Source organism: Sesamum indicum, linkage group LG8 (genome assembly GCF_000512975.1).
Source record: "Sesamum indicum cultivar Zhongzhi No. 13 linkage group LG8, S_indicum_v1.0, whole genome shotgun sequence".
In the NCBI taxonomy this organism is placed as follows: Eukaryota; Viridiplantae; Streptophyta; class Magnoliopsida; order Lamiales; family Pedaliaceae; genus Sesamum; species Sesamum indicum.
This window is the reverse complement of record NC_026152.1, coordinates 15,208,545-15,223,084: the sequence shown is the minus strand read 5'-3', so window position 1 is coordinate 15,223,084 and position 14,540 is coordinate 15,208,545. Positions and strand designations below refer to the sequence as shown.

Sequence of the window (14,540 nt, the reverse complement as noted above, 5' to 3'; positions counted from 1 at the left end):
CATATGCTTACCCTTCGCGATAATTATGAAATCATGATCCAAATTTTCTAATGTTTATATAGATATTTGTAATCCTGAAACAATGAAAATAGGAATTTTCCTGTTCCCATTTGAAGTGAGATGGCAAAAGTTCTATAACACTATATAGATAGCATGACGGAATGGCACTCCATGTGGTAAAGAAATTGAGAAATTGTAAAGGCCAACTGATTCAGGAGTAGCATGAACAGTATCAAGCTTAAGAGGGATATAGTAAGAAAAGGCACTCTCTAGGATCACATGATATGTCATTTGATGTTTATAATAGCCTATTATTTAATATACTCAACATGCCAAGAGGTTGCAATCCTAAAGCTGTTTGCATTTATTGATCAGCTTTTTTACATGCTTTATTGAGTTTTATGGGTAATATTCTATGATATTTCAAGTGTGAAACACTAGTTTGGAATGCAGCCAAACATTTAAGCAAACAAGCAGGCCAATTTTGGAGCACTTACTGCTAGCACTGGGGCTAACATATCACTAGCACATGGAAGAGAAATCTAAAGTAAAAGTCAACTCTAGCCGTTGGAGAACCTCAGTTAAGAACTAATCCTCATTGTTTGGAACCAAGCAGCAATTTATTCCCAAACTAGTTACAATAGAACAAATCATCAATTAATCAAAACCTACCCCTTACAAATGGATAAGGTGCATGAAGATATGATCATAGGCCTGGAGTTAGGGGCTAATGAAACCAATTTGAGAACAGAAGGATATTTCTAGCAAAAACATTAAGCTTGTTAATGAAGCAAAGAAAATCTGGAAAATTAGAAGGAGATCTTTTAATGTGGCTCGTGTAAGCCTCCAGCAATAAGCGAATATCATAGTGAAGTGAAATCAAATCTCATCCTTTTCAAGGTAGCAGTAATACCAAACTTTAGCATGATTATACCAGATCTTATGTTGTTTGCACATAATTTAAGAGAACTGAAATCACTAACTTGCACCGCTCGATGATATACACACAAATTATCTGATTAAGGACTAATATCACTGGCTTTCCAATCGCCTTTCTTCTTTTTGGCCTCTTGTCCTTTTGCCTTTGAGGGACGGGAAGAATGGCCTCCAAGGGAGGAGAGCAGAGATGAACAATCACAAGGACAGCACACAAGTATGTTTAATTATAATAATAAAAAAAATATATGAAACTGGAATATACCTCATCCCATCCAATGCCATATGCCAGCGGATTCATTTTCATCCTTATGAAAAGATATGTGTAACCTAGCCAAGCACAAGCTTCTTTAACATTTGTCACAGTGCCCAATGCCACTTCAGCATTCAAGTTGTCTTTCAAGGAGTTGATGAACTGTGGAATAAGATGTAGGAATTAGGAAAATGTTACATCAAATATAATTCAAATAAAGTTTTGTGCACTGGTTGGCCACTTGGTCCATTTTACATGAACCAAAGGAATCAGAGGACTAATGTTTCAAAATAATAAGAAACAGAATTTTATCAATAATTACTGGACTAGAGGATAATAACTATAACAAATAAAACCTCCGAACGTCACGTGAGCTTCTCACTTATCAACCTAGTCCCTCACCTGTTTTCTTGCTCCAAATTGTATTGAATGTTTCCAGTGTCTTATGACAAGATGAAAAGATAAAATATATATAGCTATTACATATGATAGATCTGACTTTATAAAAGGCATGGCAATCTGGTAATAACAGCCTTTGCAAAGTCTATAGGTCTAGGAGGTCAAATTATATCTTAAGCAACCTCTATTAATCAAAATACTCCGTCTTACACAAAATGATGTCTGGCAGTTTCTCATTCACTTGTCTCATTTTGAGGGGATGGAGAATCTGGTCAACAGACTAGGAAGTAAATCCTTGATCATAGATTGGATGAGAACAATCTTAATGATAGTACATCTACGATGAGCAATCACCTTTAGAAAGGGCTACCAACCCTTGGTTTTGCTAAATGAAGCCATGTCCAACTTTATAGATGAAAAGAGAAGAGTATCCGTTTATCTTATTTTCCTTATGACAGCAGAAGTTCAATCAATGATATGATGAATCTATTGATCAGTAACTGATTATGCAAGGTTCCTTGAAGCAATTAATTTCATCCTGCATCTTTAGAACTATGATGCAAAACTGCTGGGTTTGATTCTTAGAACTAGGAAATAAAATAAATAATCTAGCATGAACAAACCAGCTGAGAACTCCTTGTTATCACCCCTTTTGATTATAGGAAATAAATCATTCTGAGAACTCCTTGTTATCACCCCTTTTGATTATAGGAAATAAATCATTCTCTGAACTCCTTGTTATTACCCCTTTTGATTAGTCAGGGATATGAAACTATTTGGACTCAACCATGATTTCAATGAGAGCTTGTGGATCCCATCAGCTAAGTGGATATCCCCTAAAAGGCGAATCATTATCTTATCAACATGGTCTTCAATTCATTCTACCATTAAATTTCTTAAATTATGATTAATTAACCTAATAGTGGGTACAAAAGTGTAATTTCCACTTCATGAACTAGGCTCAGTTATACTGAAATAGCAGAATATAAATTGGAATTTCTATGAATATATCAGTCCCTTCTTTATTTTGTTGAATTAAGTGAAAGTGTTTTTATTCAAATGTTATTGATTTGCAGCTTCACAGGTTTAAAGTTCAGGATTGACATTACTAACAAATGAAAATCTCAGAGTAAAGGAGAGACACAAGCAGTCATTTACCTGAGACTCAATAGGAAGTTGACTTGTCAAAAGTCGCAAATAATAGGCTAATTTGTCATGACTAGTAATTATGATGCCTTCACCACTTTTGTCAAATTGTGGCCTTCCAGCACGCCCAAATATCTATAGAAGGGTTTTTAACCTCAGAAGAGCATATCGCAGTATTTGAAAAAACATCTGTAAAGCAACATCAGGTAGATCCTACCTGCATAACGTCAAGCATGCCTAGATCTCGCCACCCACCAGCCTTTGGGTCATATATTTGAGTTCCCTGGTATAAAACAAGCATAAACACCAGTAAAGGGCTGAGGGCTCCACAATAAACTAAAATTTGAGTCATTACAAAAGACGTGTTCAACTCTAGCAGAAGTGATTGATCGTTTTGGTGAAGTTCAAAGGGGAAAAATTAGTCTACAACACATGAAGTGAAAACGATGCATGCCAAAACTTAATTTTCAAGGGGACTGGACAAGCATTTCATGGAACCAAGAAAACAGTTCCTCCATGAAACCACCAAGAGAGAGAAAGAGGACGAAACTAGGCAAGAGACTATGATAAGAAGCGAAATATCAGTCTACCTAGACTGCAGGCAGAAGTGCTATACTCTCGTCTATAACCAGGTTAGATAGCAGCAAACATATCAGTAAAGTAAAATTCAAAGTGGAACAACCTTAATCACCACAGTGTGAGCTGGCAGATTCACTCCCCATGCCAAAGTTGCAGTGCAAACAAGCACCTAACAACAAAAAAAATGTACTTTAGATGAAGAAAATTATAAATTGTAAGAAGATAGTTGAAATGTGAGCAACATACCCTTAAAAGCCCCTCGGAGAAGAGTCGTTCAGTGAGGCCTCTGTCAGAACGTAGCATTCCAGCATGATGAATGCCAACAGCATATTCAAAAAGTTGGACGAGCTCCTTATTTCTGGACTTCAAAACTTCCTTCTGAATAGCACGAATTCATTCAGAAGGATGAATATTAGAACAGAAACATTTACTTTACATAGGAAGGATTTCATATGGAACAAAACAATGAAAGTCCCCTGCCTTCATAAGTCCCTGCTGAGGATGTGAAGCATTTGTGAAAAGATCAAAGTCCTCATGTCTTTTAGCCATTTCAACCTGTGCATCATGCCACGCGATAAGATTATAAAGCAGAAGCAATCTATGACCTATATGACAATATGCCATGCAAGGAGCTCATAAAACAGCATATCTATATATTAATTACGGTGTCCTTCCAAATAATATATAACAAATTGCTCACTTACATACATAAACTTGTATGTTTGTATGGAAAAAAAAATGATATCATCATTTACAAACTTCTTTTAATTTTTATTTGTAATATGCAAGGTCCAGTTGAATCTTTAAGATTATGTCCAAAACTATTTAAACTCATCAGGAATGGGTTTGATAATCAGCTATAGCTACATGAAAAAAAAATTCTTTATAAAAGCAGGACGACTTTTGCTCACTAGGTTCCACTAGAACTTTACAATTGTACCCCTGATCCAACACAGTGGAGAAACCTCAAAGTAATGTTAACAGCTAAGAATGCAGATGTATAATCGGCAAAGAAGTCAGATGTACTTTTCATCAAAACCTACAGCATCTTACTTTTCATATAACATCCAAAATCGGCTAGCATAGTTGGAATATTAACTCAGTGATCATTTCCGTGATGTACCTCCAGTTAATTTTCTAGTTCCTGATTCTGGGAATTTAATTCAACCTAGGAACAGTTCAAACCAGTACACAAGTTCCACACAAAATCTAGCCTATTAAAGCTGAAAAGGACCATTTGAATAGATACATTGTCTTTTATGATCCAAGACTAATTGAAATATAGTGCAGTAATTGCAATGTCCCATACTCTACTCATTTCTATAACTAGTCTACCATTTATTTTTATCTCATTTTCACGTAAAGAGGCTAGATGTTTGTTGGATTATGCATGTAAAGATAGTGTTTAGTACTCACAGTTCAATTTCTTAGTTGAGATAACCCTGCTGACCTTGCAATTTTTATTTTTTGTAAATTTTCTTGAGTTCTGTTAAAACAGATGCAGAGATTTCTTTTTGCTAAGATTTGCTTTTGCCCATCTCATTAAAGTTGAGTGTGTTAATCTGATCCCACTAATCACTAACTTCCAACTACCTCTGTCTACATCTTGGAATAATAGAAGCTGCCACCTTGATTCAATGGATTTTGATCATTTATTAAATGTTTACTGTATGCTTCTTGCAAAAGTGATTTCACAATGTTGAGAGTTGTCTTCTGACCTGACAAACCAATTCTTTCCGGTCCAAGCCTTATAATAAAAATGACAAGACATCACAGTAACATAATAACAGTGGCCAATTTGGGAAAACAAGGCTCACAACATAACATAATGTTCAGTTTCAATTTTGGGCAATTCTTGAGACAAGACAAGACACACCTCTGTGTGTTTTTTTGTTTTCGAAGTTTCTATGTATAATATATATATATACACACTTATATATATAAATATAATATAAAAGAGACATGATATGACAACGAACAATGATTTTTGTCTCCCAAAAATACAACATTAGACATACAATATTTATATATATACACATTTATATATAAAAGAAATATGATATGACAATGAACAGTGATTTTTGCCTCTCAATTCCCAACATCAAACCTGCACCACTTATTTTAAAATATTTTAAATTACCTCTAAAAAAAATCCAAATATAGAATCTATCTTCAACACATACTTATTTATCTCTATTTTTCTCTCTCTATCTCCAAAACACAAAACAAAACACTCGGGAAATGGAACCAAACACAATCTTTTTAGGTAGCTGCAAATACATTGTTCAATAAGTTGCCAAAAACGTGATATTGGACGACAAGGGAATTTCTTTTCTGTTTTGACGCCCACCTTGACGCATTGTATAAAGACAAGACAGAGCCTCCATTGCATTCATCTCCAAGAAGTTGTTGACTAATAATTCTCCTAAATTGGATATTCGAAGTCTTAATTTGGAATGAGTTTTACAAGAGTTCAAATACAAGATTCACATGGATCTTCAAAGTTTTTCCCAAGTTAGTGGTTGAAACCATAGTAGTTACGGCGCGCGCCATGGCACGAGGCGCAGCCCTCGCGCCATTCGCGGCCATGGCGCGCACCTGGGCGGCTGGTTGGGCGACCTGGGCCCATCAAAAAAAAAAAAACTCTAATAAATAAGGGGATTTCAGCAGATATAAATATTCTGCATGCATGAGTCTGTTCATTCGCGCCTCTTCTTTCTTCGGTTCTCTTCTTCCTCTGCGGCTGCATCTTCTTCTTCAGTTCTTCTCTTCTATAGTAGTCTGCCACTGCCGCTGCTGTTCACTGTTGAGTTGAGCTGCTGCTGCGTGACTGGACCTCCGGTTTTTTTTCTCTCTATTTAGAACTTTAGACTATTACTGTTTTGATTTAATTATGTAATTGTTTGTAGACTAGTAGTCTATGATTATGTTATTTACTTCTTTAATTAAGTATACATATAAATTAAAATCACCAGTTTTTCATATGTTTTAATGATATAAGTATGCTATGAAATTTCAGTTTCACACTTTCAGTAATTCAACTATAAGGCTGTATGTATTGTTTAGTTTATGAAGTTTTGTTATGTTGAATTTGTTGTTTTATATGTCTTATTTAACTCTTTATAAATTAAACTAGTCAACATAATACTAATTATATAAATATATATATTATTTCTCATATTTGCACCATCCTTCGAAAAGGCGGGCGCCACGCCATGCGGCATGGCTCCAGGAGCCCTTGGCGCCATTATGCGCCGTACGCCACTAACTACTATGGCTGAAACTAAAAGGCAGTCACTGTAAATTAGGATACATTTTGAAACGAATTGCTACTTTGAAATTTAAGACACTGTCCATGCTATCAGAAAGGAAAGAGGCGCCTTTAGTTGTGGACCCGAAGGACTATTCTTCAACAGTAACCTTTATGTCTCGACCATATCATTCTTCAACAGTAACCTTTATTGCCCTACATGCATGTGCCTTCCCGTAAAGGGTGGTTTTATAATACCATTAGTGAATTACCTCATTTCATTTTATCTGCAAATCCAAAATGACAGGCACTTCTGAGCAAAGCCCCTTAATGAAGTTCACAAGCGATTTTTGGCTGAGAAATGTATTCTCAAGTTCTTTTATTTTCTCACTTTAAACTTCCTAAAATTTCTTAAGGCAGTGGAATTTCTCAACTCTAATGACATAGATCCTCCAACCAAATGAATCCTTTTCATTCTTTTTTTCTCCAACCATTTTGCCCACATCAAGGACTACTTAAAACTGAAGCTCCGTGTTGATTTAGGAATTGAATGGGAAAGGAAAAGCATCAGAACTAGATTTCATGTTCTGGGCAGAATTGTCAAACCACAAAACTTATTAAACGGAAGTATCACAAAAAGAGAAATGAAATATATATCAATCAACAAATGACTTCCATGATCAGTATCTCCTTCTAATTTTCTTCAAATTCAAATATGAAAAAAAGAAAAAAAAAAAGCTTCTGATTGTTCCATTCAGTAAATCCAAGTTCCAAAACTAGCATGACATTTTCAAAGAATTTATGAGAAACAATGTTATGTACCAGTTTGTCAGCTGTTTTCCCCGTGTCTTTCCGTGAATGAACAAAAACCATGACCTGATGTCCTCGCCTTAGTGAATCAACAACCTGGAAGAAAAAGTACAACACTAGTGATACACCTGCTACCAGCTATTACATTGCAAATTAGCAATTCATCATGTAAATCCAACCTTATTGTAGCATATTTCATTCATCAACTCATTACGAGCTAAAAAATTGTGCTCAGAAATCCCGATGTAATGCTGCTCAAGTGGTACTGGGCGATAGCTTGAATCAAAGAAGAATAGGCCTGTTTCTGGATTTACCCTCAGAAACTGTGCAACCTAACTTTTGCAAAAGTGTATATATATAAAGATCATGAGGAAGGACAGTATTAATCCATATAAGTGGAAAACAACTTGCAATTTTATTCTACCAAATGGTTGTTCTTAAATAATAATTACACTAAGCCGAAGCATGCTACCTCCAAATAATTGGGTAGAGTGGCAGAAAGGCCAACAATGCGTATCATACTTTGTGTGGATTCAACCTGCACGAAACACAAACAGTAGTGTTATTTAAGGAGACTAGCAAGTATCTGAAAGCAAACATATGAAACCACTTATTTTATATATGCATGATGGACCAAATAAGATATCTAGAGATAGTAGAGTTTGATAACCACCCTTATGTGTTATCAATGTGTAATATGAAAACTGAACCTCGAAAGAGGATGCTCCGATGTGAAGCTTTCGAAGATACATATACAAACCAAATTTGCAGTTTTTTAATCATGAAATGTTGAAGATATTCATATTTACTTATTTGCAGATATTTAGTTCAGTAGTTAATGTGTTGTGGAAGAGTTCAGAGGAAAAAAGAGTCCAAAGAGAAAAGGAGACATGGGGATATGGAATCAAATGAAAAGGTTCCAATGATCAATCTGACACAGCTACAAATCTAGGAATGACAAATATTGTCACAGAGACACAATGTAATTTATGGTGCTTGGGGCGACAATTTTACATGATACAAGTAGCATAAGATTTCAGGATCCAACAAAAAGTGTGGCGAGATAATGATGTATTGATTTGGATTTTGGGTTCTGATGGAGTTCATACGCCCAACAAATTTAATCTACATTCACATTGATCATCATATGAGTATATTTTATTTAAAAGATTACTTGTTATTTTAAGTTGTGAATTGTGATCATTAACATATTGTTTCTAGTATCTAAATGTGATTAGGGAAAATCTAGTCTGTGATAATTATAGATAGTTCTTGTTAATCGGTTTTGACATAAGAAAAGATTGTGTTTTAATTGTCCAAAATATTCTTTGTAAGTACTGAACTCGTATAGTTTTTCTGTAGTGAAAAATAGTAAAATAAATTAACTTAACACAAAATACGACAGCACAAACATAGATAAAATATTTATCATTGATTATGTTTTAATAAATTTTGTAAGTTTAAAATTCCCTTCTCTTCAACTAGTTTGGAAACCTGAAAGTTGTAATGTTGCTGTCTTTTCCTTTTCTTATATGTTTGCCAAGAAGTTTCGTTTCCTGTAGTTTGGCAGTCAAAGTGGTTTGTTTTCCTGGTAGGATTTTATTTGACTGGATATGTTCTCGACTATCCACAGAGTGCATCATCTGGTTAACAGGAGCATATGTGGCTGGCACTGGTGCAAAACCATGGTTTTACGAGAGACAATAAGGGCAATATACCTGATTACATTTCTGAAACTAAGTAGTTGAAATAACTTAGAAATAGAATGAACTACCTAGAGAAGATAGAAATTACAAAAAGAGTCTGTGCACAGACAGAACTGTCCTTATAATAATACTGTCAGTATGATCTCAACTATCCAGGAAATAGTAGGACCATATATGTGTTAAACTGCCAACTCGACTTTGTCCAAATGATTGAAAGCAAGGCGTTTCCTCAGAAAATTTTATTCTGCATCATAAGGTGGCTATGTTTAGTAACTTTCTAGAAAGTCTTATCTTGGGGCAAATATTGAGATAATTTCTGCTTTAGAATTAGCAAACCCTGCAACCTTTGAGCTTTCCACATTACTATTAATATCAAAAGGTTATCTTCAATTTTAGGACTCCAAACAAAGTTGGTAACATCTTGTACACAAATAAGGTCCATCGTCCTACAACTTTATATCTTGTTGATCAGTAATTGCTAATCCCACATCCAGGTCAGATGCAAAAAGTTAGGGTAGAAAAATATGTAAACATATGCATTAATGAGAACAAATATTAACAAACTCGAAAAAACAAATATAACTGACCACTGTTTCTAACAATACCCCTCTGAATAGTTTAGGCAATGTAGGGGCTCAAAATTCAATAATCATCGGATTATTCTCAATATAGGAAAAGCAAATTACATGAAAATGTCTATATGATTATTCTCCAAATGTGACACTTGTGTAACTTTAACACGAATTGTGACAATAAGAGGAGAAAAAACTTGGAACTCCTAATCCCTTGATCATCAAACAAAAAACTTGATTATATCAATAAAGCCTCGAAATCCAGCAAATACAAAGAGTCTTATCTATGTTGATCTAAGAATACAACTGGGTTTAAGTTATAACCACACTCGAGAAAAGACCATAGGAACTTAGAGTTAAAGGACAATATAGTTTACCTTCTTGGCTCATAATAAGAAAAGCAGAATGTTTATTACCGAAATTCTCTAAGTTCTTAAAAGGACACATTGTCTTTTATAGGAATATGTAAGAAATTTCTGCTTCATGGTAGCAATTTTTTTGGTTTAATGCAGGAAGGAATCGGGACATCAGTTATAGTTTACAACAATTTTAACAAAATCCAACTGATATACCATGCCTTACCTGACGAAGAGTGCGAGCTACTAATGCTTCTATTACAGGACCTCTATCATCGTTCAACAAATGTACTTCATCAATGATCAGGAGCTTCACAAGCATTGAGAGTGACATATCACTGCTTTTACGAGTAATTACATCCCACTTTTCAGGAGTTGTAACAATCATCTGACTCATTAAAAGAAAAAGAAATGCGAGAAGTATATGAGTGCACCCTACAGATTATTCAAGCAAAATTATACAACGTTTTTTACTTATGATTGCCAATATATATATATATATATATATAATCACACATGCATTCACATGAATAACATACAACCTGAGTTTCTTCGAGTTCATTCTTGGAGAGTTGCATATCACCAGTAAGTTCTCTCACAGTTACATTTAAAGGGGATAATCGATGGCTGAAGGTTGATGTAACCTCTGCAGCTAATGCCTAGAAAGGACCGACCAAATATTAGCAATTATAGAAGATTCTGATAAAAAATATGAAAAACTTTACCTTCATAGGAGCAACATAAACTATCTTGAATTCATCTTTATGCAGATAGCCATCTCTGAAGTGTTGTCCAATCTGTTCACATTTTTTATCAAAGGCAATTTTTTTGAGGAGCAAATTTATCAAGCAAAGATCAAATACAAGTAGGCTTGTGGAACTCGCTTCGCCTAAGTCATCCAAGTGCAAAAAAGTGGAAAATCATATTTGATTATATATGAGGAGCGAGCCAAAGATACAGGAAAAATCCCATGTACATAAGGAACAAGAAAAGAAGAGTATTCGTTTGAATGGTGTATGTTTAGCCAGTAGCTTTCTTCTCCCTTAGGCCTTTAAGTGACAAAAGAAGGCACATAATCCAGAATAGCAGATGCGAGGCTGACAAGCACTCCAAGACACATGGAAGTCAACTAGCAGAGAGAAAAATTGCTTAAATCGAAGTCAATTTAAGTTACTAAGGCACCAAAGAATTCCCGCTTATTTATAATCAATTAGACAACTAGAAGAAGTCAATCAAGCCCAGATATTAATTATACTTCAGCATTTTCTCATTTACAGAAGCCTTGTTGAGCTGCACCATATAATTTTGTCCTTCATTTTCTCTTGTGGACTATTGGTATTTAATCAATCTACTGTCTGATATCATTTATCTGCTTCCGTTAAGGAACATTTCACTCACCCCATTTCCTTCCCCCTCACCCCTCCCCCTAATTGTGTAGAAGTCATAAAGGATAAAAGTACCTTTCAAACAAAAGGCATATATCACAGGAGAGGAGAAAGGAAGAACTACTGTGTGTACCTCGTGTAGAATAGAAATCATAGCTATATTTGTTTTTCCAGCCCCAGTTGGTGCACATACCTGAAAGCAAATGATTTTTTATTCCTGAGATATAAAAGGCTCTACTGTGCTGGAATAATTTAAGTAAAGCATATAACATGGAGATTGCTTCACCAGTATGTTTTCGTTACTATAGTAAGTTGTTTGGAATATTCTGCTCTGAATCCGGTTCAAAGACTTGTAACCATGAAAAGCAGCTTGTGCAATGTCATCTAGCTCCTTTATCTCAATCTGTCATCAATATATAGAAACTAAATGATTGAACCATTACATTGAAACCTCCACCACATGTCATCTTTTTCAGGATTAGAAAGTGAATTTAAATTAAACCAGAGACTTGAGCACCATATCTAAACAAGCAATCGTCCAATAGGAAAACTATATATTTAAGCTGAATCATGTTAACAAGTAGACATTGCAGATAGATAAATGTCTGCATGCACATGTCTCTAAAATTTATACAACAAGAGAAAAAGATTCACACGGGACCAAATATATGTACACAATACAATTATATACAATATAATATATATATATATAGGTTTGCATATATGTATATATGTATGCATGTAGTGCATATGTACACTTGTGAAGCAAGCATATGCCCCTACAGTCTGGAATAAAGAAGGAAGCAAAAGAAAAGCACAACAAGCATGAAATAACATTCATTTCAATTACCACTAGATGAGAATCCATCACCCTTCTAGTGAAAATATTCTACTGCATAACTATTGATTAGACATACCAGCTTCTCCCCAGGTTTCATTGGTGCCGTTGGTGTAGGAGGAACAGTGACTTCTTCATATCCCTTGTAATGCTTCCTCACAGTGCCCTGAGGAAGGGCTGTGGCAGCAAACTGGGTCCCATCTCCATGCCCCACAATGTCATCAAGGAAATTTTTCTTCTCACTTGCTTGAAGTAAGGAACTAAAAGACAAAGAAGACAATTCATTCTCAATCCCATGATCAGTTCCACGTCTATGCTTCTTTTCCTCCTTGCGCCGAAGTTTATCAATTTGCCGCTCAGACTCCGTTTGAACAGTTACCTGAATACATGGAAAACTAATTCTACATGTCTAATTGAATATTGCAATCACCATGGAAGATCAAAGTTCAAAAGCAACAAACAATAGGAAATACTTTATTACCTGAGTAGCATAACTGGGCAACCGCACTTGCGTGTTTGATGTTGATTTATCAGATTTGAGTACGAGTAGTCCACGATGGATACTCTCAACAAGGTCCTTTCTATGCTGAAAGTACCACAAGAGAGGGAGGGGGGTGTCAGAAAATAAAACAAAATATCAATCTTCCCTAAAGCAGCATGAACTACTATATTCAATTGATTACTTTATACCATTTTACTAGCATATATTACATGGATTATATCTTGCACCAGATTGCTTAATGATCTTTATGACTATAGAGATGAAATTTATTGTGGTGGAAATTGTATCAATAGGATATCAAGTCCAATGTTTTTGAAGTAAAATTACAAGCATTGACAAAATAAATTCTTGCATTCCCAGAAACTAGAAGCATTGACACAATAAGTTCTCAGATTCCTATTACTTTTTGAAAGGTCAGTCTGAAAGGAACTGGGATATCGCCAAAGAAGAAAAGATAATTCAAGTAAGCGAGCAATTTTTATATCATTATCCATACCATGACAAGGTCTTGAACAGTTTCGAACGAGCTATCACCAACAAGATCCAGCAAATCTCCAGCAATCTTCCATATTTAAATCATAATTAAGTAAGAACCCGGTGACTCATATGTTAAAAAGGCAGCACAGCTGAGAGATGAGAGCAAATTATAATCAATATGGTAGGTGTACCTCATCACCAGGTTTTTCTGAATCAAGAATCCGGCAAATGGTCATTGCTAATTCATCACGAGGAAGCTGTGAACTACTTGCCCTGATAATTCTGTCACATGTATCCCGCAACCACTCTAGGTCAAAATTCCCTTCGCAATCGGAAGGATGGAAATTTGCAGAGGCACCATAATCAGACCATCTGTCATGATTAGAGGATGATGTGCTAGTTTCCTCCACCAAATTCTCTGCATCTTCCAAAGAAATCTCAACTAGAAAGCGAGCAGGAGGTCGGAATACAAGGTCTGCTCCAAATTCCAAGTCCTCACTACCTTCACTCACCAATTCTGGTAAGTAAACAGTCCCATGCTCATTTTTCTGTAAAGCAGAAAGCCTCTCCACCAATGATGCAACTTTCAATATGTTTGCATCAGGAATAGTATGACCAATGAGTTTTTGCAGCTCAAACCTGAATCACATGAAAATTCTACATATGTATTATAGACATCACTATTATAATACTCAAAGTTCTATAGAAATGCCCAAACAGGATTTGAACCATGTATAAGTATATTGCGAGCACAAGGATTAAAGTGGCATTGCAAATGACTCAACAAACATACCACCAAATAACGTGATTGACGAATCTCAACTTTGAATATCAAGTTTTAGTCTGTGTTCAAATAATACCATTCATTTCGCTCTTTTTCTTCTTCCAGACATAGTTCACTAAACCTAGAAGCCACTTGAAAGTCCTAAAGTTTTAGTTAGGAAAAATCTGAATGACCCTGAAAAAGTAGCAATGCATGGGAACCATGTCACCTGTATGACATAACTGCATTGTCATAACTGAGGACCATAACAGAATATCTATGGATGCTGATTCTCTTATCATTATATCCTAAAGAAAAACATATCATATGCTGCATTGTCAACTTTGAATTTTTCTATCAACAGAGAATTAAGATGACTTTACCGTTTTGCCAAAACTCTCTTGTCACCGTCATCCTCTTCAGATCCATAAGCCGCACTAAACAGTCTATAAACATTCAATGCCACTTCTTGAAACTCCTCGGACACCACCTCACCACCCATCAACTCGACAACTGCTGCAATAAATTGCTTGTACAACTGCCGCACCTCTACAGTAGCTGCAGAACA

At 35.3% G+C, this 14,540-nt stretch overlaps 1 protein-coding gene across 1 annotated transcript in view; it reads right to left on the bottom strand.

Moving 5' to 3' along the window:
- The window catches only part of LOC105168839 (DExH-box ATP-dependent RNA helicase DExH14), a 34,180-nt gene that overhangs the window by 19,104 nt on the left and 536 nt on the right, over positions 1 to 14,540 (bottom strand). The window contains exons 3-21 of the mRNA XM_011089000.2: positions 14,356 to 14,530; positions 13,401 to 13,848; positions 13,229 to 13,294; positions 12,712 to 12,816; positions 12,310 to 12,609; positions 11,679 to 11,795; positions 11,526 to 11,585; positions 10,733 to 10,804; positions 10,550 to 10,666; positions 10,234 to 10,395; positions 7,846 to 7,911; positions 7,553 to 7,705; positions 7,386 to 7,469; positions 3,794 to 3,868; positions 3,560 to 3,691; positions 3,417 to 3,482; positions 2,952 to 3,017; positions 2,747 to 2,869; positions 1,202 to 1,351 (exon numbers count right to left, since the gene is read on the bottom strand). Of these exons, the coding sequence (XP_011087302.1) occupies positions 1,202 to 1,351; positions 2,747 to 2,869; positions 2,952 to 3,017; positions 3,417 to 3,482; positions 3,560 to 3,691; positions 3,794 to 3,868; positions 7,386 to 7,469; positions 7,553 to 7,705; positions 7,846 to 7,911; positions 10,234 to 10,395; positions 10,550 to 10,666; positions 10,733 to 10,804; positions 11,526 to 11,585; positions 11,679 to 11,795; positions 12,310 to 12,609; positions 12,712 to 12,816; positions 13,229 to 13,294; positions 13,401 to 13,848; positions 14,356 to 14,530 (2,537 nt within the window). The remainder of the gene's footprint in view (positions 1 to 1,201; positions 1,352 to 2,746; positions 2,870 to 2,951; positions 3,018 to 3,416; positions 3,483 to 3,559; positions 3,692 to 3,793; positions 3,869 to 7,385; positions 7,470 to 7,552; positions 7,706 to 7,845; positions 7,912 to 10,233; positions 10,396 to 10,549; positions 10,667 to 10,732; positions 10,805 to 11,525; positions 11,586 to 11,678; positions 11,796 to 12,309; positions 12,610 to 12,711; positions 12,817 to 13,228; positions 13,295 to 13,400; positions 13,849 to 14,355; positions 14,531 to 14,540) is intronic.